General features: G+C 45.1%; 1 protein-coding gene across 3 annotated transcripts in view; it reads right to left on the bottom strand.

Moving 5' to 3' along the window:
* LOC114428593 (prospero homeobox protein 1-like) overlaps positions 1-25,223 on the bottom strand; it is a 30,990-nt gene extending 5,767 nt beyond the window's left edge. The window contains exons 1-4 of one of the 3 annotated variants that reach the window (XM_028397158.1): positions 25,109-25,223; positions 18,842-20,893; positions 14,863-14,970; positions 10,058-10,252 (exon numbers count right to left, since the gene is read on the bottom strand). In XM_028397158.1, the coding sequence (XP_028252959.1) occupies positions 10,058-10,252; positions 14,863-14,970; positions 18,842-20,827 (2,289 nt within the window). In that variant the 5' untranslated portion in view covers positions 20,828-20,893; positions 25,109-25,223. Of the gene's footprint in view, positions 1-10,057; positions 10,253-14,862; positions 14,971-18,841; positions 20,894-23,306; positions 23,521-23,611; positions 24,087-25,108 lie in introns of those variants that run through there. The other 2 variants (XM_028397155.1, XM_028397157.1) reach the window with 2 other exon arrangements.
* Between the last annotated feature and the right edge of the window lie 355 nt (positions 25,224-25,578).

The following is a 25,578-nucleotide window of genomic DNA, read 5'->3' as shown; positions in this document are numbered from 1 at the left end:
CCACTGGAACACATACACACACCGATGGACATGTACAGCCACACATATACACACACAGGCAGGACTCTTCACACACACACGCATACACACTTATACACACATGGGACAACCACCCGCCCCCCTCAGGGTGATGAATGGAGGCTAAGATGCCTGTGTGTCTGGCCTGTGTGTGTGCATATCTCTGTCCATTGCTGGAGTGAAAAGGTGAGACGTGAATAAGGAGCTTGTACACTGTGTGTCTGTGTGTCTGTGTATCTTTGACAGAAGAAAACACACAATCTAACCCAATTCCCCAAATATTGAATTCCCATCTGGTGGGATAGAAGTGGATATAATTCATTGTTTGGGCTGCTTGTCGGTTCTGAAACACTGGCACAATGACCCCAGTGTGAGGGCAACTTTGTGTGTACACGTTGTGCAGTAGGTGTGCATGTCTGTATGTGCACGCTTGTCCCAAAAGACCTCGCTAACGGGCCGGTGCAGCGCAGCGCCCTAGCCGTTAGATGCAAGGAGTGCCGCATTACTAAGAATATTCCTGCATGGAATTTCTCCTGACGTTTTGACTATAAAAGGACAGCAAAACGCTGACTGCAAGGAGAAAGCAATGTCAAGGAGAAAAGGGTATTGGTATTTCAGATCCTCTTGACTGAGAGAGCGAGAGAGTGAGAATGGGAGGGAGGGAGACAGAGATGGCAAGAGAAGGAGGGGCTGAGAAGAGTCTAAGGAGAGAGAGGAGCAACAGAACAGAGGGAGTTATTCCTGTCCCGCAAGCCTTTGTTTTGTGACTACATGTGAGCATGTGTATGTGAGCGAGCTGCTTCCTGACCATCAGTGAGCTTTAACTGTTTGTGCTCCCTTCATTCTATCCCCCTCACTCCCCCCTCCTTCATCTCTCTCACTCTCTCTGTCTCTCTGGGGTCAGCTGTTGGGCCTTTGTTCCAGAGGCATTGTGGGGGATTATCCTGTGTGGCCGTTCATTCGCTCGGCTGTCCAGTAAATGGGGCCAATCGCGTGGCTCACAATCCTTCATACATATTTCATAGGGCTTTTTAACAACTTCTCAGCAGAGCCCAAAATTAAAGGACAGATGTACAAAAAGAGGGGAGGGGAGAGAGGGAAGGATGGAGAGCGGCAGTGAAATGGTAGTGAGGGAGGGATGGAAAGTGTGTGTGTGCGTGTGGAGTGACGCCTGGAAGAGGCAAACAAGGTGACTGAGAGTGCATCCACACTGAGCAGACTAAATTTGAATACACATCTTTTTCTTGTTGACTTTTGGTCCAGACTTTCCAGAAGTAGACAAAATTGAAAACACTGCTTGAGTGTGAAAGATTAAAAACTTTTATGTAGTCCTATGGCAGACAGTGCAAGAAAGACAGAGAGGACAGAAGTGTGTGTGGCAGGGGGTTCAAAAAACACAAAAAAAGCTTTCATGAAAAGGGATATTAGTGTTGCTCTCACCCCCTGTAACACAATATGAAAAGAGGAAGACAGGGAGGGGAAAAGGGAGAAAGGAATCAGCAAAGGCGATAAAGCTAACCTTTGCATTCGGCTGTTTGTTGTGTACATACCAATGAAGGAGGATAAGAGGACAAAAGCAAGAAAGAAATAAAAAAACAGAGGGATTGATAGCAATGAGGCTGTTAATCACTCTTTTTCATTGACTTCCCCCTCTCCCCCACAACTCTCTCCCCCATTCTCTCCATCTTTCTCTCTCGTGACAGGTTGCTTTGAGACAGAAGGATAAGCTCTTTTTCAGAGAGAGGGAATCGGATTTCCTGCTTTTTGATGAGATAATAAAATATGACAGAGGACAATAGGAGCCTGTGGATGGCTTGCTGGGAGCTATTCACTCCTGTAGCAGCAGCCTCCGTCTTAAGACTGCTCAGACAAACGTTTAAAAAGGTAGCCAGAGGCCCAAACCCTTAAATACAGGCTACTGTTACACACACACACACACACACTGCACACAAGTGTATTGGTGTCTTTTGCATGTTTTTCGGTAAAGCCTGAGAAATCTCATCTCTCTTGGTGAGTCAGGGTTTGCTGTTTGTTTGACCAGCCAGTTTCTCCCCATTGCTTTTGGGAACTGTCAGGAGATGTATTGCACCTTCTATTTGCACAGTGTTAGCCAAACAAGACAAGACCCTGGAAGATAAGGCTGTGTGTGTAAGTGAGTGTGTGTGCTAGCAAGCTGTTGCCTTGAAGGATGAAATGCAGGGACACAACATAAGCGCCCCACTGCTAGCCAGGTTAATTCCTAACTCTAACCTAGCCTGGGAATACCAATACTTCCCATGCTTTTCAGGCACAGTATTAGTGTGTGAGACTGGGACGTTATAGATTTAGTAATGCACTGAATGCAACTGATAAATAAACCAGAGGTGCCTGTATCTTAAGAATGAAATTTCGCTGACAGTACTTTAAAAACAAATGTTGAGACGAGAGAAGTTTTGGGGGGGCTGTAACATTTCAGTGAGTGAAGCCAGAGCTCACACACAGAGCCCTGTGCCTCACATATCTGCTCCAATCAATAATCTACAAAGGCCTTGATAAGCCCTTGGCCCACACTGTCACTTTAGGCAAACACAACCCATGTCCCTCTCAACCTACCCCTCACCATGCTCGTCCCCATCCCCCTTTGCCACAGATAACACTTGTGCCAGGGCTGAAGAGTCTGACCCACTATGAAAAGAAACAACACATTGGTTCAACTAAAAAAAAAAGTGTTTCTTAATTTTTGAACAACATTTTCCCAAATACGTTTCAGTTCCTCAAATGTCTTTGTTGTGAGGTCTGGAACGGTGCTCAAAAGAGACTGCTGGGACGGGAAATGGGCCTCAAAGCTGAGCAAACAGCCACCCTCACTTCACTGATAGCCTTGAGAACATGGAGCCTTGAGGGGCTGCCCTGTACACACGTATGTGTGTGTGGCTGTCTGGTATGTCTATGTGTGTGTGAGCATTAGCGTCACATGGGCTCTTCTCAAGGTGCACCTCCACTGGGGAGTCAAGGACAGGACAGGGTCAAAGACACTGATGAAGTCGTACTCCTACCCTTTTCTTGCCTGCACCACTCTAGCCCACAGACGTATACACTGGCAGTAAATTCTTATCATGTCAGGTCCGCTTTTCACATCTTTGCTTTCTTATTTTCAGTTTACAGAAATTGGAAGTTGCAATAAGGGTCCAATGGATGATCTGTACCAGAAATAATAGCAAACAGCTGAGAGAGACCAATCTAAATGAAGGAGGGGGGTCATGGAGCGCTGTAACAAGGCCTCTGGAGGTCAGAAAGTCAGCCTAGCTTTTAAAGACTGACAGCGCAGGAGGCAGAAGGGAAAGAAAGGAGCAAGGGAGTCTGGAAGATAGGAACAGGACATCTGGAGAGGAGGAGAACAGGGGGAGGGAGGGAAAGGAAGAATAGAGGGGTGGGAGGGTGTGGGTGTGCAAACAATAAAGGATGGAGGGCAAGAAGCTGCAGTGAAAGAGGGAGGATGGAAGATGGATAGACGGATGGAAGGAGATGGAATGGAAGGGCAAGTGAGGGAGCAAGATGGCAGGAGAAGAGAGAAAAAATAATAAACTGCAGATTGGATTGAAGGAGGGAGAGTTTGGCATCAGCAGGGGAAACAGGAAGTGTGTGTGCGTGAGTGTGTGTGTTTGAGAAAGAATTGGGTGTGTGTGTGTGTGTGTGGCTTTGACACATCTGCAGCTCTGATGCACGCCCTGGTCATTTTGGCATGCGTCCCTTTTGCCACGCTTCATTAGTCTCTCACACACACACACAAACACACACACACACACACACACACACACACACGGACGGAGACCAAAATGGTCCAGAAATAATGACATAATCAGCAGCTGTGCCACAGAGCAGGCTGCCCCTCACAAGGTGACCAGGGACAGAAGGAGGAGGGGAAGAAGGAGGGAGGAGAGGGGAGAAGGAGGGAGAAAGAGGAGCAGGAGGCGGGGGGGGGGGTGTACTGCAAGTGCAAGCTAGCGCAAAGAGATGATGTTTGTGTGTGAGCAGGTGAGGGAAGGAGAGAGGGGATCATGTAGTTCTTTATGTTTAAGTGATTCCTTGCTACACCCTGTTGCCCCAGGCTCTACACACAGCTCTGGTCATTTAATCAGCACACAGAATAAATTGCTTCTATTTTACACACACACACACACACACACACACACCCACGCGTGTACACACAGTCTCTGCACAGTGAAGAAAAGACCTGTCAGGCTACGTCAAACGCTAGTCCTTAATAGCCCCAAGCTATTCACTGAGAAGCAGATGATCGCATGCTCCATTTTTTTCTTTCTTTAACTCTTCTCACTAAGAGAATTAAAAAGCCATAAAACAAGTTGGAAATGACACCCGTAGCACAGTGAAGGCCTGAAGAAATGTTTTTTAAAAACACAAATTACATTTGATTATGCTGCCTTGAAATATTAAAGCAAAGGCATCAAGATCATATTCTTATTTATCTTTGCACCTCAGTCTGGACTCCATTTATCAATCAGTTTATGTGTGTTTCACTATGATACAACATAAGACATTTGTTAAGTGAGTTAAATGGTTATTGCTTTTTTGTAAAATTCCTGTTTAAAAGTAAGCAGGTGTGTTTGTTGGTAGGTACTCACAAACACAATCACTTACTGTGTGAGAGCAGCATGTACTTCTTATCTTTGCTGTGTATATGTATATATACATGCATAATTTGTTCATTGTAGATCTTAATGGGAGTAAACGGGAAATGACAGACACAGCAGATATGAGGCGGGAGAAGAGGGTGAGGGGAGGTGTGTGCGCTTCTGACATAAACCCACTGGCAAATTGTATTGGTTGTATTTTTGGCAGGTGTGAACCTAAATCTATACAGCTAGCTTTTCATCTCTCTTCCTCTATCTTCTACCTCTTCTTGTCTTCAATCGCTCTTTAAAGAGAACCCTAGAGCCCTTCAGTAAAAAAAACACCACACCTGGGTGTGCGCGTGTTTTTTGGTACCTGTGTATGTTTTTACATGTTTGTATTTATGTCTTTGTCCATGTATCCAGTGCAATGGCTCTGACCTTTTCACCTCAAATTCCCTGAGGTCGAAACCCGGTCAAAGGCACACCCCACACACACAAACACACACACAACATGCCCTGTGTGGTGAGAAAACCAAAAAAAGACCAGGAATGAAGGAGTGCAAGACAGGGTGGGGAAAAGCAGCAGGAGGAGGAGGAGGAGGAGAAAACAGACATTAGTTTCTCTGGGTGGAGAACAAATGGAGCCCCGAGAGGGACGTGAAGAGGAGGAACGAGGGAGTGAGGGGGAAGGAGAGGTGAAGCACACAATGCTATGGGGCACGGCGGTTGGACAGACAGCATCTGCTCTCAGCTCTCTGTGGCTCTGGTAATGGATGGAGAGTTGGAGAGACACCGAGAGCATGGGAAGGAGGGAGGCAGAGGAAAAGTTGGAAAAAGGAAGAGGGGATGGTAACAGGAAAACTCAGAGGGACCATGAGGGCTGTATGAGGCTGTGTCTGTGAAAGTTTTGTGTCATTATTTGATAACTTTTTTAGGTGAAATCAAATAAAAACACTGAGTGTTGCCCATGAAAGGATTAAGGATTGTTATCAATTCAAATACAGGGATGACAGACGGATGGATAGACAAAAGAGGAAGAGAGACAAAAGGAGTGACACGTCTTTGCAATAGGAGAAAGAGCAGCTGATAAGGGAGGACACATGATACTTGTGTGTGTGTGTGTGTATGCCGATGAAGGCTTCTCACCGCTGGTTTTTGGTACCTCCCTCTCACATCTAGATCTAGGGACTTCCTCTTTAAATGTCAAGGTGTGTATGCGAGTATATGTGTGTGCGTCCCTGTGGGAGGAGTGGTCACTGACAGAAAAAACTTGGCCCTCGCCTGTCTTATGGAAATCTGAGAGTTTCCCAGAGCCATCATAAAACTGCCTCTGTATGAGACCCTACCTCTCTCTTGCATCCCCCCCCAACCCATTACTAGGTCACACACATTCCTGTTTTATGAAAGATGATGTGTGTTGTCATTGGAAGTTCAAAGACAGACAGAGGGGGCCGCGGAGTAAAAAGAAAAGGACACTAAGTGAGAATTTTTCACTTGAGTCCTCACATGAAAGCACTGCTCGCTCAAAGTCAAGGCTTTTGGAGGCCGGGTGTGTTGTGGAAGACTTTGATGGCGATGGACAGAGCGAATGAGAAGTGGAGAAGAAAGACAAGAAGAGAGGGGATCGGGAGGAGGGGGGGGCGGACTGAGAAAAAAGAAAGTAGAGCCGGGGTCTAGGTAATTAACGGCAAGCTCTTTAATTACTGCTGGTGTTCATTGTGCCAGAAGGAATGTGACAATTATGCCATTAAAACTTCCTAATGGGGGAAAAAGTGAGGGGGGGGAGTGGGGAATGAAAGGAGGGAGGGAACAGAAGGAAGAGAGAACGACGAGAGGGAATGAGGGAGGAGGGATATGAAAGGAAAAAGGGGAAACAATCGCGACAAAAGAGAAGCTGGGAGGGAGATGGGGAGCGTATTAGGCCAGCACAGTGACAGAGCAGATTAGCATCAAACAAGAAAGGCCACAGACGTGTGTGTGTCTACGTGTGTGTGTGTTTGTGTGATCACTGAAACAGAGGACATATTCATTCCAAAGACGCCACCAAGGTGGATGGAACTTTGATGATGCAGAATCTGGCAAAGGGAAAACTCTGTATGTGTGTGTGTGTGTGTGTGTGTGCGCTTGCTGAATCTGCGTAGGCTCCTGTTTCAAGTGGTGGTGCAGGCAGGTAGGGGAGGAAGAGGAGGAGGAGGAGGAGGAGGTGGAGGAGAAAGGGGAGAGATCCACAGAAAAGGGCCTTGGGGGCATCCTGATACACAACCAGTACATTTCCATCTCCACATTACCTCTATGACTCACACACACACACACACACACAAGCACACACACATTGAAGACGGAAACACATAACGAATGTGTCCGCACACATATGTAATACACACAAACACATCATTCCTACACAAACATCAAACAGCTAAAAACACACAACCCACGCACCCGCACTCACAAACACACACATAAATAACACCCACACACACACACACACACAAACACTTACATGCAGAGTCTTCATGCTCACCAAGGCGGTTGGTTTGTCAGGGGGGTTAGAATTTGCATGGCTGGGCAAATTTTCCTTGTGCTGAACTCTAATCAGCTCTTGCATCTCGCAGAGACACCTGCCCAGCAAAAAAACCTTAATATGCAAAACACCTTCCCACCCTCCTGCACTGCTACAGCTCCTCGGCCAACAGAAGACTTATTCACCTGGCCTCTCTCACTCTTTTCCTCTCTGTCTGGCTTCTTGCAAATTTTTACATTTATGTATGCAAATAGCCTGTTCCCCTTAAGCCGGGTTCAACAGTAACTTCCTGGTGCCAGGAGAAGAATGACAGTCTTGTCTGAGGTGTCACGGGAAGTTTGTGCTTCAGAAAGAAAAGGTGGTGAGGGCAAGGTTTGTCAGGGATAGACAAGATGGCACGTTACCTCTCTTCAGGCAGGTGCACCCGTTTTGGATTTGCAGACTCTTTTTGACGAGGTTACCCTGCCCCATTGTTTCTGTGGCCAGTTAGACAAGTCACACAAACACGTCTAATAACCTCATTTGTTTTACTGTCATATTCTGTAGTGTCATTTTGTTTCACCTGTACAGCAAAACAGCCTACGCATAGTATTTTTAAAGCATAATAAGAAGTCTTCCTCACACATAAATAGCAGCAGGGGTTGGATGTTGGTGGATTCCAAACTGACATAATGTGGGTCTGTGATAACAAACGAAGTCCACGAACGGAGAAGTGACAGTGGATGGTGGCTGATTTGTATTTGTAGAGGGCATTTATGTCCTGAGCATCAACATAAGATGATAATAAAATAAATACTTTTAGGCACCGCAGTATGCCTGTGCAGGCTTTATTGTTTTTAAGGGGATGGTGGCACAACGGTTTGGATTGGTTTAGTCATTAAATCTACTTAGTCAAGTTTAAATGCAGGTTTACAATGTTAACTGTGTTAAAAAGTTGCAGCCAACTTTGATCCGTTTCTCCGCTGTTGGCTGCAGGCCTTAAATATTTGACTGTTATTTTCCTAGTTAGGACCAAGTGAAGTCTTACGTGTAACTTGTGCAACAGTGATGTGGAAGAGACTTCAGTGTGCATACAGACATTTAGCAATGTAGAATGTGACTTGTGTTAAACTTTATGAAGAAGCTGAGTATTTCTTGTGTGCTTTGTCTGGAGGGAATCTTAGCATCAAAGTTACTAAGTCGGCCTACAAAGACACAGATATATTACTTATATTTTCAGAGAAAAACGTTTTTGGGAGATAAACATTGTCCATTTCCTATGAGAAGGTGTCAGGTGATTTACCGTATGGAGAGCATTTGATGTGAAAACAGAAGTAAAATAGAGAAGAGCCTGAATTCCAGGAATTTCTAGAAAAATCAGACCCACACGATTAGAAGAAATCAAATCCTTCTGTGTCTGTTAAAGTGTGATTTAAACAGGTAAACTATCAGCACAAGGCTGAAGATGTAGGGTAATTTTATGTCACAAAAGCATCATTTCTCAACAGCAGAACAAAATTATTGTTGCCGCTTTTCTTTGATGGTCTTATTGAGACCTCATATACAAGTGCTTCTGCCTGCCAGAGTCTTTCAAAACCTCCCTTAAGAGTGCTGAAGATGGATGTGGGGAAGTGTGTGTGTGTGTGTGTGTGTGTGTTTGGGTGCACACAGAGGAGCCCCAGTGGACAAATAATGACAGAGAGAGACGGAAACACAGGGAAAGAGAGTGAAGCACTTTAAATGTGAGCGCTTGCAAAACTCCCACTGCTCGCAAGGGCACTTCGCTCCTGCACGTCATCTCTCTTTTTTCCCCCCTCTTTCCTTCTACCCTTCTTTCTCCCCTTTCCCTCTCCCCGATTCCCTTTTTTCTCTCCCTCCCTCCCTTCATTGCTTTCTCCTTTGTCTCTAAGCTCTCACCCTCTATCCCCTATCTATCCATCTCCCTCTTCCCCCTTCTCCCCCTCTTCCTCTCCCCTTCCTCTCTCTAAAACAGTAGGACGCTTAACCTTGATAACAGTGAAATTTTTTCCCCCCTCAAAGTGACACACACACACACACACACACACACACACACACACTGGAGAAGTGCTTTGCCAGCATGCCAGGCCGGTCCAAGGGACGGCTGTACCCTTCGAGGTGAACAGGACACTGGGAAATGCAGCAACAACAAAACACTGACACACATACACCAACGCACATAGACTCGATCTCTCTAACAAATACACACATTGACACACACACAAATCCAGCTCACTCCAGGTCCTTCTTAACACAAGCCTTTTAAAAGGTCTTTTGTCAGCTGACATTGAGAGAGCACTGGCGATCCTGAACCATTTCATACACACACACGCGCACACACACACACATTTACACACAAGGGGGTGGCAAAAGGGGAAGTGTGAAAAATTAAACATGTTAAAGGTGAAGTTGCCTGCTGAGAATTTATGATTACAATACACTGGAAGACACACACATAAACATCTCACCACAGATGATAGGTAAATGAGGACAGGGAAGTAACTCGCACGCACACAGGCCAGAGGAAATTAACAGGGAGGAAGAGGCAAAACGAGGTGACAGTAAGTCTTCTTCCTGTTTAGATGAGAGTTCCTCAAAAAAAAATGGGTATTGAAATTTTAAATTCTTCTGTCAGTTTAGAAAATTCTCTCTTTTTAAACTACGACCATATACGCTGTAGTTCATCATTACAGGATGTGTAAGAGACTTGAACTCAGCATTGAGAACAGTCACAGCAAGGCGGTGTCAGAGAGGACACAGCGAGACGGTGTCACTCTAGCCGTCTGCATCGCCAGGTATCGGGTGAAATTCAACTTCTTTTTTTTTTCCTCACATGGCCCGCATCCTCTTACTGAATGCATCTACAGGCAAATTTTGTCTGCAGTGTTTGCTCGGCAGCATCGCTCACCTCAAAGTCGTTGGCCTTGTTGTAGTGCATGTTTAGGGCTCGGAAGAGCTCACAATCGCGGCTGACGCTCAGCTCTTCGGCTCCGGTGACTCCGTCGTTAATGGCCTGGCGGGCAAACTTCTCCATCTGGATGTAGTAGAACTCTCTGAAGTTGCTAAACCACTTGATCAGCTGGGAGGTTATGCAGCGGTTAAACTGGAATCAGAAAAAAGGGAGAGATAAGCATTATTTAGGTTGTTACTATATGATTTTATGTCAAATATTATTGTTTTGGAAATAAAAATAATCTTTAAACATCCACCTGAACTACATGTGTGGGCAGGAGAAGAAGAAGTGTAAAGAGGACAGCAGGTTATTTCATATCAGGGAGGGGTGATGTGAGAAAATGAGAAAGATAAAAGAGAGCGAGAGGGAGCACGGGATTGAGGGGAGATAATAGAGATATTAAGTAAGACAGCAAGCAAGGTGGGGGTGCGAGAGTAGAAAAGAGAGAGTCAGGGAGAGTGTGTGTGTGTGTGTGTGTGTGTGTGTGTGTGGTTCATCTTCCCCACTGGGAGCAGACCTCCCCCTATCATAACCCTGAGAGTGGAGGGAGAGGTGAATGAGAGAGGGGGTGAGACCGCAAACACATAATTGACCAGAAAAACGATTAAGTCATCATCTGAAGCGCCCCGGCCCGCAGGGGGCTCAAACATGTACTTAACCCTGTTCACCAATTACACCCTGATTCTCCTCCCCTCTCTACACCTCCCATACAGGAAGAAAGAAGATGAAAAAGAGCAAAAAAAGAAAGAAAGACAGAGGTGATAAGCGCTGTGGAGAAGGCTGTAGCTGTCTGATCTGTGCTGCTTGGCTTGATTCAATAGGGCGAGGTAAACCTATTAAGGGCCTCGGCTCTCTTTCTGCCTGGTCTTCGCAGTGAAAACAGTCTAAACATAGTGCCACTGGATAAGGACATCAGTGGAAAGTTCCTTAGTCCAGTCATCTTAAGGAACTCCACTTTAAGTTGAGATTAAACCTCTAAAAACATTTTCTTCTCTCCTCAAACTCCCTAAAATTACTTGGCCCCCAAAAGCTTGTTCACACACACATGGGCCTTCACTCCTCGCTCCCCTCTGCTCTCTCTGGTGCTGGAAGAATGGAGGGACAAAACGCTACTAAACGCTGAGCGGACTGCTCGCTGGGGAGGCAGAGCGGTTTTGACATGGAGATTAGACTCTGGCTATTGTTAGACAACACAGACACACACACGCGCACGCACACTCTCTTTGCAATCTGGGATGGCAGTCTAACACACAAAAGCATATGAAGATTGTGGGAGGGTTGAGGTAACGGGACAGAACAGCAGGAAAGTTGGTGAATCAGATGAGACAAAATAGTTGGCCCAAGGTGGGACAGGGCTAAAGGAGTGGGCAATGCCTTTCTGGAATGATCAGCAGATGACATAGTGGCAGAGTGGAAAAGAATAAGTCCGCTTGACATTGTTTGGCATGGGTTTGGGAGGGTGTGTGTGTAGGGAGGGAAGGGGGGCATGGTGCCGTCCTAAAGTGCAGGGTGAGCATAAATGGGGAAAAGAGGGAAAGGGAGGGGGAGGAGGATGGGTGCAGGTCAGCGCCGTCAGACAATGGTGTTTCGCTGGTGGTGGTGTACAGGGTCGGAACGTGAGCAGTCAGCAAGCTGGGGTCGTGACATCGGAGTGTCAAACAAACAAACAACTGGCAAATACATCGGCTTCACGGGGGCAGTTCTTAAACACACACAATGTGGCAGACAGCTGGTACATGACAGAGCCAGTTTTAACACAAAGTTGTCGTGTGTTTCAAAAACCTCTTCTGGTCCTATTCTGAGACATTAGTGAATTGGTGCTGATCTCTGCAAGTGTGTGTGTGTGTGTGTGTGTGTGTGTAGGTGAAACTGAGTGTGTGCCAAACTGAGCTCTACATACTGAGATTAAAGTCAGTGAAAGAGTTGCCATCGCTCATGCTGGAGACCTTTGGTGTCACTGCAGCCAAGTGACAGATACATTTGTCACTTTGGACAAAGATTACTTTATTATACAGACAGCTTTGGAGAAGATGTATTAAGGCCTGTTCAACTGCTCTGTGATGCACACAAAAGATTCAATATTTACTGTACATGTGGGTAAATACACTAAATTATATTATCTGCATTAAATGCACTCTCTAGGATTCAATTTTGGCAAGTCCCCCTACAGCTTCCAGCAGTCTTGGTTCATTAAGTTGCTGGTGGGGGACAGAGACCCCCTGATAGCAGCTAAGGACGAGTGTGTTCAATGTAAAAGGAGGGAATCGGTTCAAAGGAGCACATCACCACAGCTCCTTAATCAGAGCTGGCAGGGGTCAGGCAGCACAGACATGAGATGCAGTGAGGAAAATGTGTGTGTGTGTGTGTGTGTGTGTGAGCACGCCTGGCTGAGAGGCAGATGAGAGAGAGACACTGAAAGCGTGTTTCTCACACTCACACTCAAGAGCCTGTGAAAGGTCAGCTCTTAGTGCTAACAGCACAAGATAGAAAGTGGCGTGCACACACACACATACACATACACACATGTTCTGTACATGCACAGACACACACTAAAGTCCAGAATAGGAGACACTAAAGTATCTTTAGTTGGCTGCTAAAAGTGTTCAGGTGCTTTGACTGTCTGTCCCAAACACACACACACAAATACATAAATATATTATTACGTAGATGGTTTTTGCAGTTTTGTCTTTTGGTTCATTTGGATGTTTAGCTGAAAGGCTTTTGGATGAAAAGCCAAACTGTGTTTCTCGCCAACACTTTCTCTGACATACTGGTCAACAATGGGGCAGAAAGCACACAGATGACCTCAGAGTGCTAAGCTACATCCAGAACAACCGGAGAGGAGAGCAGAAAGAGGCCTCCCTCTCCCTCTCTCTCTCTCATAAGCCCCTTCACAGTCATCAGGGCTTTCCAACGTTTCCTGTTTTCGCAGGAGTGAATTGTGGGAGATAATCTCTGGCAGCCTATTGGCTGACTACACACAAAAAGCAGCCCTGGAAAGCAGGCTTTTGTTAACTGCGGCGACTCAAAATCCAGCCACTGGCTTTTCTTTCTCCCCGGCCCCGCCGAGGCACACACACCATGCCACACCATCAGCGAAAAAAAGAAAAGAGAAGGAATGACATATAGAAAAGGGAAAACCCTCCTGACCTCCACTACTCCACAGCACATGACTGGCTCAAATACTGAGGCAGAGAGACAGACAAAAAAGCAAGGTGCATGATTGTGTGTGTCAGGATAAAGTTGCTTAAAAAACAGCCTGTAGTTTATACAGTAATGTCACACACAATGTCTCAAAGGCAACAACTTTATCTGACTTTTTTAATTGACTGAATATGCTTATCTGATCTGTTCATTAAAGTCTTATTCACACTTAATCAAAACAATATTCACAATAATAATAAGACGTCTTAAAGCTACTGGGATAATATCGTTGGTCATTAGCAGCACCAACAATGGCATTATGACGCGTCTGTCAAAACATTTCAGCAACACCAAAAGTCAAAACAAAAGTCACAACCATTTTGAAAGAAGCTTAATCGAGAAGAACAACAGCCACAGCGTCCCCCGGTTGTTAGAGCAACCCACTTCCCACGTTCATTAGGTCCTTGACAGTCCAGACCTGATTAGTCAAGACCCGATTAGCCTTCAAGACTTTTGTTTGAGGACAGCACCTCGCTAAGAGGCCGTGCTGCCTGAATCTAATTAGATAGTGAGTCTCATTCCCATACATGTCTACTAACTTACAGCTTGAGTCCATTGTCCTCCACTGAAAACAAAAACAAACCAATGTGACTCATAATCCCCTTAACTATCTTGACCTTGTTTAAGTATCTGATGAGGCCATTCATGATGAGGCCACCCCCATGTTAGTGATTAGTCACTGAAACAAATGTTAAATATTAATTGTTGCTGCTGTTTTTCAGCAAAAAAAGGTATAAACTGTCACAGGTGCCACCATGAACCTCTCTTTTAGTCTGTTCAGTTAAATCCTCAGTGAAAGTCATGTGAGCAGTGAATCGTGCTCGGTGCTGATGGCATAGAAGAGGAGGCAGCTGCTAGAAAAGGGAACCTTTATCTTCTGATTTGAATAAGATGGCCTGGATCTGTCACTGTGTTTACCCCTGAGTATGGAAGGGCACACACACACACACACACATGCAAAACACAACAACAACACAAACAAACTTGCTCACTACAACAGCCATTGTGTTGTTTTTTTGTGCAGCTTACATTGTTTCCCAAATTTCCTTTATTAAACTCTCAGTGGCGCTAATGCTCATCCTTCCCATGTTCCCCTAAACCAACTTTTTCTCTTCGCCCCTCCCTCTGTCAAACCATCCTCCCTACACCTGCTCAGATAACCACTCCTCCTCCGTCTCTAGGCTCCATCCTCCTCTCTGCCCTCTCCACTCCTCCATTACTCATCCCACTCTTTATCTTTAGAATACTCATAGGCTCTCCAGCTCCCTCATGTAAACCCATTCAACTTCCTCTTTCATCTTTTGCATAAAGCCATAACTTAGGGAAAGGTCCTCATTTTAAGTATGACAAGTAATTATACATTGTCCGCTGCAACTGAATTGAGGCACACACACATCATTATTGATAAATAAAACTTCCCCTTTTACAGCAAGTGTGGCAAAAGACACAGAAACAATCTTATTCTTGTCACAATTTCAAAATGATAAGCAGGAAAATATGGCGTAATGGACAAAATATGCATGTGTTAAAATAGTTAAGAATATTTTTGTACTTACTTTGACATCAGAGAAAAACATCTTGAGCATATTAGAGCTTGGGTAGCGAGTGTAGAAAAACATGAGCTTGGCCTTCTTCAGATGATTGGGAGAAAGACCTTCTTGGATCTGAAAATAGCTGTCGTTAAGGACATTAACAATGTTTGTTTGGAGCAAAACAACTTCTGTCACATACAGCAAACATATGTCAAACACAAATAGTATTACACAAATGTACAGAATACAGAATTGGCAGTAAGTTTGGCAAGAAATAGACATTTGGATAATGGGTAACCAAATTTTCTTTTAGGCATGAATGCAGGGCTACTGCATGGAGGGGGATGCTGAAGACAGTGCACCACTGCAAAACCATTTGCTTGCAATTAGCATCGTCCGTATCAGGTGTGAGAGCGTCACGGTAAATAAAACGCTGGCCAGCACTACAGCCGATGCTTTTACATAAGGAGGCTCATTTCACAGTCAAAGTAAGCAAACGCCTTTGCCTGCACCCTGTGCTAACCTCCACCCAAAAAAAAAAACGAGGAAGAAAAAAGGAGACATTTGCATATCACAGACAAAGACAGCAGTTAACGCCAGTGACGGGCAAGAAGGCCTAATGGCTTGGCGACAACACACGCCAAGCCTGAATATGACTGTCTAATGTTTGGCTTCATATCAGTGACAAAACCAGGTCTAAGAGGTAGTCCCAAACACAACATGGAAAAACCTTCTCACCCTCACATAGGCCATATTCAAACACATGTCAGGAGGCCTTGTCTTCATAATGGACCGCCTGGATTGAACAGCGAGAGAGGAGAGAGGAGATGGGCTGGTGGGGGCACCTTGAGGGATAGCATGGTTCCAGCCTTCAATTACATCCCCCTCCTCCTCCTTCTGCTCCACCCCTACCCCCCCCCCCCCCCCCCCCCCCCCCCCCCCGAGCCTCTCTGCCGCTGCCAAACCCTTGGAGGAGCAAAAGAAGGAGGAGGAGAAGGAGAAGAGGGGCTCTGAGGCTTTGGACTCAGCCAGCGATGGGGAGGCTGAAACACATCTGCGCCACCGAACGGCCCAAGCCATTTCCATGGTGAATTAACGGCCGTATAATGCATCTGATAATATCAATCTGGAGGATAAGACATTGAAAAGGGAACAGGGATGGGGGTGGGGAGCGCGTTAAAACCTCAGGCTGTTTCAACAAGGGTTTTCATCACGCAGGAGCAAGACAGGGATTTAAATTACACAGGAGATATGGCCCTAAGTTTTCATGAAGACTGTTTACACCTGAGTGGACAAAATACATTGTTCAACGTTATTTATGGTGTGCAAGGGTGACTGTGATCGTTAAAATCAGTCAAGTGTCCAGATGTAGCTGTAACTGTAGAATGGGAAGAAGGCATCAGCTGCTAGATTGGATTGCCCTTGGCCTCGGGGTTACACAGCAAAGCCAGCAAATGCTGAACCACGCTGGGTTGGCTCCTTAAAGACCCTGTCTACTTTGCCTGATTCACTAAGAGAGAGCCGGAGAGAGGGAGTGAGTTGTATATGCAGCGAGGGTCTTGTGGGGGAAACCCTGGCAGACTGGTGTTACTCTGTCAGGCCTGGCCAAAAGAGCAGCACTTCACTTTCCACACCACACCATCTGCTCCAAGTAGAAGGGATACAATGGATCCTCAGACAGAGCGAGGAAGGAGAGGGAGAGTCACAGCAGAAGAGAGCTGTTTTTTTCCATAAGGCAAGGTGGGATTTGTTTGCTGTGAAAGCTGAGCACATACACTTAGATTAATTTGTTTTTTGCTTTTTCAATTAGGATTAGCATCGCTTTCCCCTTATCACCAAAATTAAAAATTATTTTAAGACAAAGACGTCGAGGTTTTACCTCTCCAGCCATAAACACATCACCTCCCTTCAGCCACCAATTAAGAAGCTTCATATTTCCTAATGAGACATTTTCATCTCCAATTCACTCACAGCTTGCAAATGTAATTGTGATTGGACTTAGGGGTGGCGTGCAAGGCTATTATTTTGTCATGATGGTGCACTCATACCAGCTGGCCCACTGTTCGCCTGCCACATCTGACAAGACATCATCATTCTCACAACATTTCCCCAAAGCCCAAAGTCATGAGAGGGAAATGGCTGCTGCACTTCCTAATTCCAGGTGTAAGGACAAGAAAATTTGGAGTCGGACTGCGAACAAATGAGGAAATTGATAGCAGCCATCTGCTCCACAATGCTGCAGCGAGCTGGTGAACTTGAACACACCTCGCGAAATGTCTGACAAGCTGTCTCTGACGTCTGAGGCTCGGACCAAATGGAACCGAAATTTCTAAGCATTTTAGGTGGAACTGGTACAAATGCAAATAAGCTGGTTCATAAATATCACGCTAATTATGATAAAGAAAGTACAAAGCGATGTAGCGTGCATGCTAAACTTTGCTTTTAAACTGTGGGAAACAAAAATAAAAGATAAAAAAACAACACATGTGGACATGCTGTTCTATATTCTTTCCATTTTGGGGAGTACATCTGTTAATGCCCTGCATTTAGAAATGCTACAATGAAAGCCACAGCATCTGGCATATGTGGTATTGTTTGATTGTTTTCTACTTTCTCTCTGTCTCTGTATGTCTCTCTCTCTCTCCCTTTTCTCTTTTCATCCCTCCATCGGGAGTCCGTAGAAGCAAAGGATTATGGATCTCTCGAAAGCGTTCACCCTTGGGTCAGAAGACAAGACAAGGCGAGGTAATGAAAGATAAACAGCTCGCTGCAAACACCTGTTAACGTCCGCTTCAAAGAAAAGACAGAGAGGAGGGGGGGGATGAGGGTGGGGGGGGGTTGGTGTGGGGGGAAGCAGGGAGGGAAAACAAAAAAAGAAGTATTTGGCTGCCAAGCAACAGCCGAAGGGCCCCCCGGGCTGTTGACAGATCTTTATGAAATGAAAAAAAGAGAAAAGAAACGACAATGATTGTGGGCTTTTTACAACAGCGATGGATGATAAGAGGAACACAAGAGAAAACACAAGCAATCATAAATATACATCTTTCGTGAGTCCTCAGGCAAACCTTTTGTGACACACAAAAAGACACACACACACGGAAAAAGGTACTCAGGTGCACACAATAGCGAACGCACGGGATCCAAAGTGTTAAGTATACTTAAGTAATATATCCACAACAGGTAAAAAGCTGTAGGATTAATTTCTTAAGCATGTAATCAATGTTAATAACCTGAAGACAAAGCTCGCTCAGGACAGCCGGTGTGACACAAATCAAACTTTCATAAGGGTTAAGGGGTGTTGAATACTTAGGGACTAAGGAGGTATAGGGAAAACAGAGAAGGGACTGAATGTATCTGTTTAAGCTATTAGTCCTGAGTCCCCTGGGGATTCAATTTGAGCCTCCCATAGGGGATAGCCTCTTTATCCGCAGGGCATGATTGGAGCACGCTGGGGTTAAACTATAAGGCAGGCTATATAACACCATTGTGTGCCAAGTTTCAGGATGCTATCTCGCTCCTTGTTCTTTCAGGCCATTTTTTATAAAGAGAATTGGGGCAGTAAATGTCGTGGGGACCTAATCTTTACGAGTAAGTGATATGTGACAAGAACGCTTTTAAAGCACTTACATTTGAAGATGGAAGAAAAGCCTGTATGGTGCTGTGAGAAGGAAGAGGTATGAGTATAAAAATAAATACAACAATGCGGTACAATGGAGATGAGAACAGCAGTGGGAGGAAAAGTGATTCATCAACAATTTCTCAGTTTCTTAGGCTAGTTTCAAACATACTCAAAAAGATTTGATTTTTAACTCTTTGTGGGGTAGTGGCAGTGTTCTCTCACCTGTCTCTGGGGGGAATTAGCACCTGAAAGCAGGCTTTTTTCCCCCTCATGGCCTACACAAGAATTAGCTGGTCTGAACTGGATCATGCAGGGTCACATATATGCACTTTTAAAACCCTCAAACACACACCACTTTGTATTTTTTTTTTCCAAAAAGGATACATTGCTGCCTGAGTAGGGTGAGATGTCAGCCATGTCCTGGAGGTCACTGCACTCAGACTTGATGAGGGACAGGGAGAGCCCCTCGGCTGTGCTGCCTGGGTGTGCTGGTGAGCAAGAGCGATGGTGGTGCACCAGGTGGTGGCCTGATGCCATCTTGGTCCTCAGGCTGGTGGTCTCTCGGGACAGGTCCATGGAGTCTGGGGAGGAACGGTCCTTGCCCGGGTAACCACCTGTGGGTGCAAGGGGACTCTGGAAAGGGTAGCCCATGAGAGGCAGTGGAAAGGGCTGTCTGAAGGATGGAGGGCTGAAGCCCATGGTGGCAGAGAGTGAGGAGGGATGAAGGGCGGGGTGGTGGTGACCCCCATGGGCACCAACAGCTGAGGACTGGTGGTGATGCTCACTGGGTGTCTTCCTCACCACTAAGGGCAGTGCCTCGGTTTGGTCGTTGGCGGTGCCAGGGATCCCGGGCATACTGGCAAAGGAGTCTAGTGGATTGGGAATGATGACATCACCAAAGCACTGCAGCCTCTGGTTGGCGGTGTGGAAGTTGGGGTTGTCTCCATTGACAGCAGTTGGAAATCTCTCAGGAGGGATGGAAAGTGGAGGGAAGGCCTGCTGAGGTGTAGGACGTGGAGGCTTAGCAAACACCTTAACCACTGTGTCCACCACCTGGGTCATGGCTGAGTTGAGTTCCTGCTTCAGTGTCTCTGCCAGCTGTTTTCCTTCAGCATGCATGGAGGAGCCTGGACCCCCATGCCCTTTGCTTCGGCCCAGCCCCTCTCTTCTTGGCTTGTCACCGTCAGCCAGCAGGGCCTGCTCCTGCAGCAGTGCCCGCGCCCTGTCTAGGAAATGGCCTGGGTCCAGGTCAGACATTTCATTGTCAGAGCGCAAATCATCTCCACCCCGGTCGTCACCGCCAGCGTCAGACCTGGCTGGGCTGTCCTCTGACATGTTTCCTATGTCATTGTGGAGGTCATTGTGTTCTGAGTCATCTGTCGAATCATAGATCTGAAAGAACTTCTCCTGCAGCTGCCGTAGCTGTTTCTGCATGTCCTCCAGCTGCAGCTTCAGTTGCCGCCGCTCTTCCTGCTTCTGTTCTTTCCTCTGGCACACCAGCTGGGTGAAGCTCTGCTGTTGCTGCTGAGGCAGACGCTGTTTACGCTTGTTCTCTCGGCTGCTGCTGCACACCTCGCCTCCCCGTGGGCTGCTGGGGGCCTGCTGTTGAGACTGCTGTGGTGGGCAGTCTAGCTCCATCTCCCGTTCTCCGTCCATCTCATGGTCCCGCTCATGACGGGAAGCAGCAGGTACCACCACGCTGGGTGAGTGGCTCATGCCGCGTATAATGTTCTCTACACGGGCTCGCTTAGCACGCAGGTGTTCATCATTGAGACGTTCAATGTCAAAGGTGGCGAGACCAGGAGGACGGCCAAATGGTGATAAGCACTCTTGAGGAGTGCTGTCCTGGGAGGAGTTACTGCAGGCGTCCTCTTGGGGAGCATCTGAACTTGCATTAGAGAGCCCTGATCCAGGGAAGCCTGATTCCCCTCTATCACCTCTGTCTCCTCTTTCTCCCCTCTCATGTCCTCCTCCATTTTTAGCAATGTTATTCTTGAGAAGCTGAGAGATAATGGTGGTGCCAGGGAAGGGCATCATGGTGTCCTCGTACGAGTTGGCCCTCTTCAGTAGCTTTCGGAGTACATTGGACTTGGACTCACTGTCACTGGCTGATACAACGCCAGGGCCACCATGTGGCTGCACTACAGAGCACTCCATGGAGTCGGTGTCTGATCCGTGGTGAGAGTGGGAGCTCAGAGAGTTCATGGCACTGAAAATGGCTGCTTTGGCGCGGGCAATGTTATCAGTGGTTGCTGTTGTGGCTGCTGCTGTGGAGGAGGCTGTGCTGCCCACGGTCCTCTTAACACCAATGTCCACACGTCTTCGCTTGGTCTGTCTGTTCAGAAAGGAGTCGCTGTCATGGTCCGGCATCACGGGCTGCTGCTATTGGGCCATATCCCACAAACCCAGTCCTCTAGGATCAAAGCCTCTGAGTGCCTGTGAAAGGAAAAAATACACAGATACATGACATATCAAGATTAAATATGTATCAGAATCTAACTCAATCTCACTGGTGTTTGTAGAATCAAATCTGCACTGGACAGAGAAGCTTGAGAGTTTTTGAACATGTTTTCTATCAAGCAGGCAGAGACATCCATGATTACATTTAGGCAATATTGACGGGTGATGTTGCGGTAAAAGGGAATAGGCGAGATGGGGTCAGCTTTAGGCCTTAGTGCAACATTCCAGGGCAAAGTCCTACATTTTATCCTGTCCCCTGTTACATGCCGCGCGACACTGAACCAGTTCCCACGGAACACAAAGCTGCATAAAATTATGATAATTACTTAAGTACTTGTCCTCATTTCCATGATTGTGCAGTGTGAGCCAATGTAGGAGCTGTGAGCTCACAAAATCAAATAAAAAAGAAATGGGGTTAAGATTATCTTCATAAAAATAATAATAATAAAATGGCGTCAAAGGGGCGACACATTCTCCTTCAGTACACACACATCACTAAATCCAGTTCCGTAAGCGAGCTTACTGAAATAATTTCAACCTGTGCTTAAACATTGTGTAATTTTAAAATGCAAGCACTGTGTTCACATTAATCAATATGGCCATCATATCTTTCTCAACGGGGGGGAGTGACACAAAAAGAGAAACACAAAATAGGCCTATTGATTTTGGTGCCAGCGTGAGCTCACTTCTGTGGTTTTTGTTTGTCTTTTCATCTGGCAAGGGCAGTTAATTCTGCTCAAATGAATGGGTCACAAGGGTCAACTGTGGCAAGGAGCAACTTAAAGCGCTCTTACAAAAACCCTAATGCCCCTCTGAAAGCAAAACGTTTTGTCAGTACAGGGCTGCATCAATAATGCTGTGTAAGCAGCGGGCTTCTTAGTCAGAAGCCATATCAGATGCATCCAATCACAAATGAACTGATATTATCAGGAACGCATTAATGTGTTTCCCTCTTGTCACAAAAAAAGAAATATTTGTCAGATTACTATGCTGAATTTCAGTGTTTTAATATCATGCCAATAATTCACATTTTTCACACCACAAATAATTAAATGTAACAAGTTGATATTGATTTAAATGTCATATTAATGACAGTTTTAGAAAAATTGGCAAAGCAGCAACAAAAAGTGGGAATGTCAAGTACCAAAAAACTACCAGAGTGTGGATTATGTGTAATTCTGAAATCACATTTTAGGACAAAATTTATTTTGTAATCTTAATCTGAGATTAAGATTGTGCTTTCTCTAACTAGATAAAATGTTTCATCTTAACATTATCACTCCATGCGAAAAGACTTCTCTCTTGTCACTGAGCCTCACACATTCAGCCTGTGCACATACACACACACACACACACACACACACACTAAACAGTGCTGTTGGCTTTGTTACAAACTGCACAGTGATGCACCACATGCACAAGTGTCATGCAGTGGCTGATATCTGACACAGAAAATCAGAAAAGTATTTTAAGAAAATGACATGAGAAGATAAAAACGTGAAAGATTTGCTTCCCTAAAAAAAAAACTTCCACAAGTAGAACTAGTATTCTTCACCAAAAGCCTTTGATTAACGGGTTTGGCAGGTTTCACAGCCATCCATATCCAGCAGTTCACACAAGACGTGATCTACATCTACGAGGGTATAAAAAAAACTTGATCGCTTCAGGATCTTAACAATGAGCTTGAAATAGTCACCAACACCTGTCTTTTCCGACCGCGCACCTGTCCCACATTGCCCATGCGCACTCTACCTCTCTCTTTCTCTCTTTGTCTCATAAAAACAAAAATAATTTACGCAGCCAGTAAACACACACATAGATAAACAGTGTAAACTTTACACAGCGGCCCATTTAACTCATAAACGGGGAAGTTACAGACAGAACACTGATCCATCAAAAGACAGAAATTGTGTGTAAAGTTCTGGTTTGAAACTTGAAATTAACTTCTAGGACCTGAACGTAAGGTCAAACAACCATTACTGTGAAACATAAGAGTGAGCACTTGTAGTTTGTGTTGATATTTTGTCAGCGGTTGACAGTAATATATCGAAACCTGTAAGAGACAAGAGTTGTGTACACGATTAAAACAAACCGGCAGCGCTCACATCTGTCCTCAAGAGCTCCCAGAGAGGACAGAGCCCATATGAACAAAGCAGAAAAGCTGTCAAGCTCTGTAACTGACTGAGAGGGACAATTTCTGTGAATAAAAAGCCACTAATGTAAGATTTAGCCCATCGAACAAAGACAACATGAACCCCAAGGTAAAAATTAAGGCACGGAACAGATCCAAATACAAGTAAATGTAAGTTTCCGTCTAAAATCAACTTAAGTTATGCGTTTACATCACGTTTCTCGTTGTAAAGAAAAAAAGCACTCTTCCCAAACTTACTTCACAAAGTTGCAAATCAACTTGATCTCCGCTTTGATGAGGAAGGCTGGGCTACCGTTCGCAAATCATCCTCGCTAAAAAACCACGGGCTGCTCACGCAACTCTTACCACACTATCAAGATGAGGGGACGAAAACACACAGCAAATAATGTCCCATCGAAGTGATTAGTTGTTGATTACCAGAATAAATTTCCCCCGTTAATGATGTTTGATTTGTTTATTTTTTTCCGCCCACCGTGCGCAGGCAGGCGAGGCAAAAAAACAAGAACAAGAGAGGGGAGGTATCCGAGGACAAGGTTACTTACCCTTTAGATGAAGAGGGGGACAACCTGAACTCCTACGGGGGAAAAAAAAGGAGAGAATGCTCGCAGGGCACCGCGGATTGTTGGATGCTGGGATATAACAGTTTCTCAGAGAAGCAAGAGCTGGAAAAAAGTCAGCGACGCGAGAGAAAGGAGCAAAAAAATCGGGAGAATATAGAAGATGAAAAGAGCTCTTGCGCGTCGGTGTCTCCCTCTATCCTCTGCTGTGACTGAAAGAGTGAGAGACATAGAGAGATTGCGAGAGAGAGAGAGTCCGTGTGTAGCCTATGTGCGTCTCCGAGGCGCACTGGATGCAGAGGACTGGATGCTGGAGCGCTCCTCCGCCACTAAGATTCACTTTAAGACGCGGCTGAAGGAAACAGGAAGACGTGCGCGTCATGAGCGGCGTGATGTAACTGTCGCAACCTACCAATAAGAAGCGTCCGTCCGGTCCGGGGAACAACGCACTGAACTTGACCAGAGAATGGGACTTGAGCATGCAAGCAAAGAGAGAGAGAGGGAATAAAGGAAATATCACTCTTACTAATCTCTTTCTTCCCAAAGCACCGACTACGCGAGTAAGAATCGTTACGCACTTTGACATTACACAATTTAAGCAGCAAAAAACACACAATCTCCTTATTATAATTATTATTATTAATATGTTGTTCATTCTCATAGTCTTCATTTGTACAGTTTCTATTATAATGTGTCAGCGCTGCATGTTTCCAGATTTTTAATAAAGTGCTTCAAAAATAATTTCACATGAACGAGTGTTGGAAAAATGAACATTCTTATTGGCAACCCTTTTCATTTAAAACAAAAACCTTTTTTTTTACACGAATGCAACATTAAATTCATTTTCTGCTGTTTTATAAAACGACAAATTAACGGTCTCATTTATATTCTAAACACCTTCTTCAGCGCTTGTGTTAACGCATGTTTCGATTATTATAAAGCGCATTAACATTCCTTCAAGCCAAGTCATTTTTAATGATTATCAGCTTTGTAATTGGATTATTTTTATATGTTATAAGTAACGATGCAGATCCTGTTTGTATATTAAACAACAGTTTTTCTTCTCCACACCTCGCAAAGACAACTGCCTGTTAGGCTGCAGCTCCTCAGGGGACTGTAACAGTTGTGGGTCACTTGAGAACTGGAGGTTCAAAGTGGCATGTAGACATATTTTTACTTGCAGATATTTCTCATTGGTTGCAGCAAAGTCTGATTAATGAATAAGCAAAGTAGTAGCACAGAAGGGGCTTACAGCTTTTGCTTTTGGAATTCAGATTATCAAGAGAAGCCAATATCTGAGGAGAGCTAAACGATCTCTGAACGCTGAATATCACCGTAAAGCGTCTGTCAGCCCTGCTGTTACCTAAATGTCTCTGCGTGCATAAAGGCAACACTGTCATTAGAAGTGTGTCTTAAGTGAAACTGGTCATAAATAAGCTCAAAGCAAAGATATTTCTGTATAATATCTCCTCCTTTCCTCACCTGTAACACTGAGCGCTGCGGACTCTGACATTTGATCCTGTCCGCAGAAAAACCTGTTTGACGCTTCTGATTTATGAAATGATGACGGCTGCTTTCTCTCAGTCCTCCTGCATTCTGATAAACTGGATACTTATAATTACACTGCAGATTTTGCACGCAACAAAACAAGTTTCACCCTGAGATATTCACGACAGGTGACGCCTATAAATTGTAGTCGAATGTGGAGTATTATGCACTTGAAAATGATTTTTACGCACAGAATTATTTTTAATCCACTCTTCATGGGCGATGCATGTCACATTTATCTGCTCTGCTCAGCTGCATTTAGAGCGAACCACTTGTGTTATTTTAGGCTTATGCAAAGATGTGTTATTATTCTTATTAATCATTTTCGTTACTGATCTTATTAATAATATGAATAATGCTGCAGTCGAGTTACATTTATCAAATTTGTTGAAACCTGTTAAGGT

This window comes from Parambassis ranga, chromosome 24, assembly GCF_900634625.1.
Source record: "Parambassis ranga chromosome 24, fParRan2.1, whole genome shotgun sequence".
In the NCBI taxonomy this organism is placed as follows: domain Eukaryota; kingdom Metazoa; phylum Chordata; class Actinopteri; family Ambassidae; genus Parambassis; species Parambassis ranga.
The sequence above is the reverse complement of the archived record's forward strand: the minus strand, read 5'-3'. Positions and strand labels throughout refer to the sequence as shown.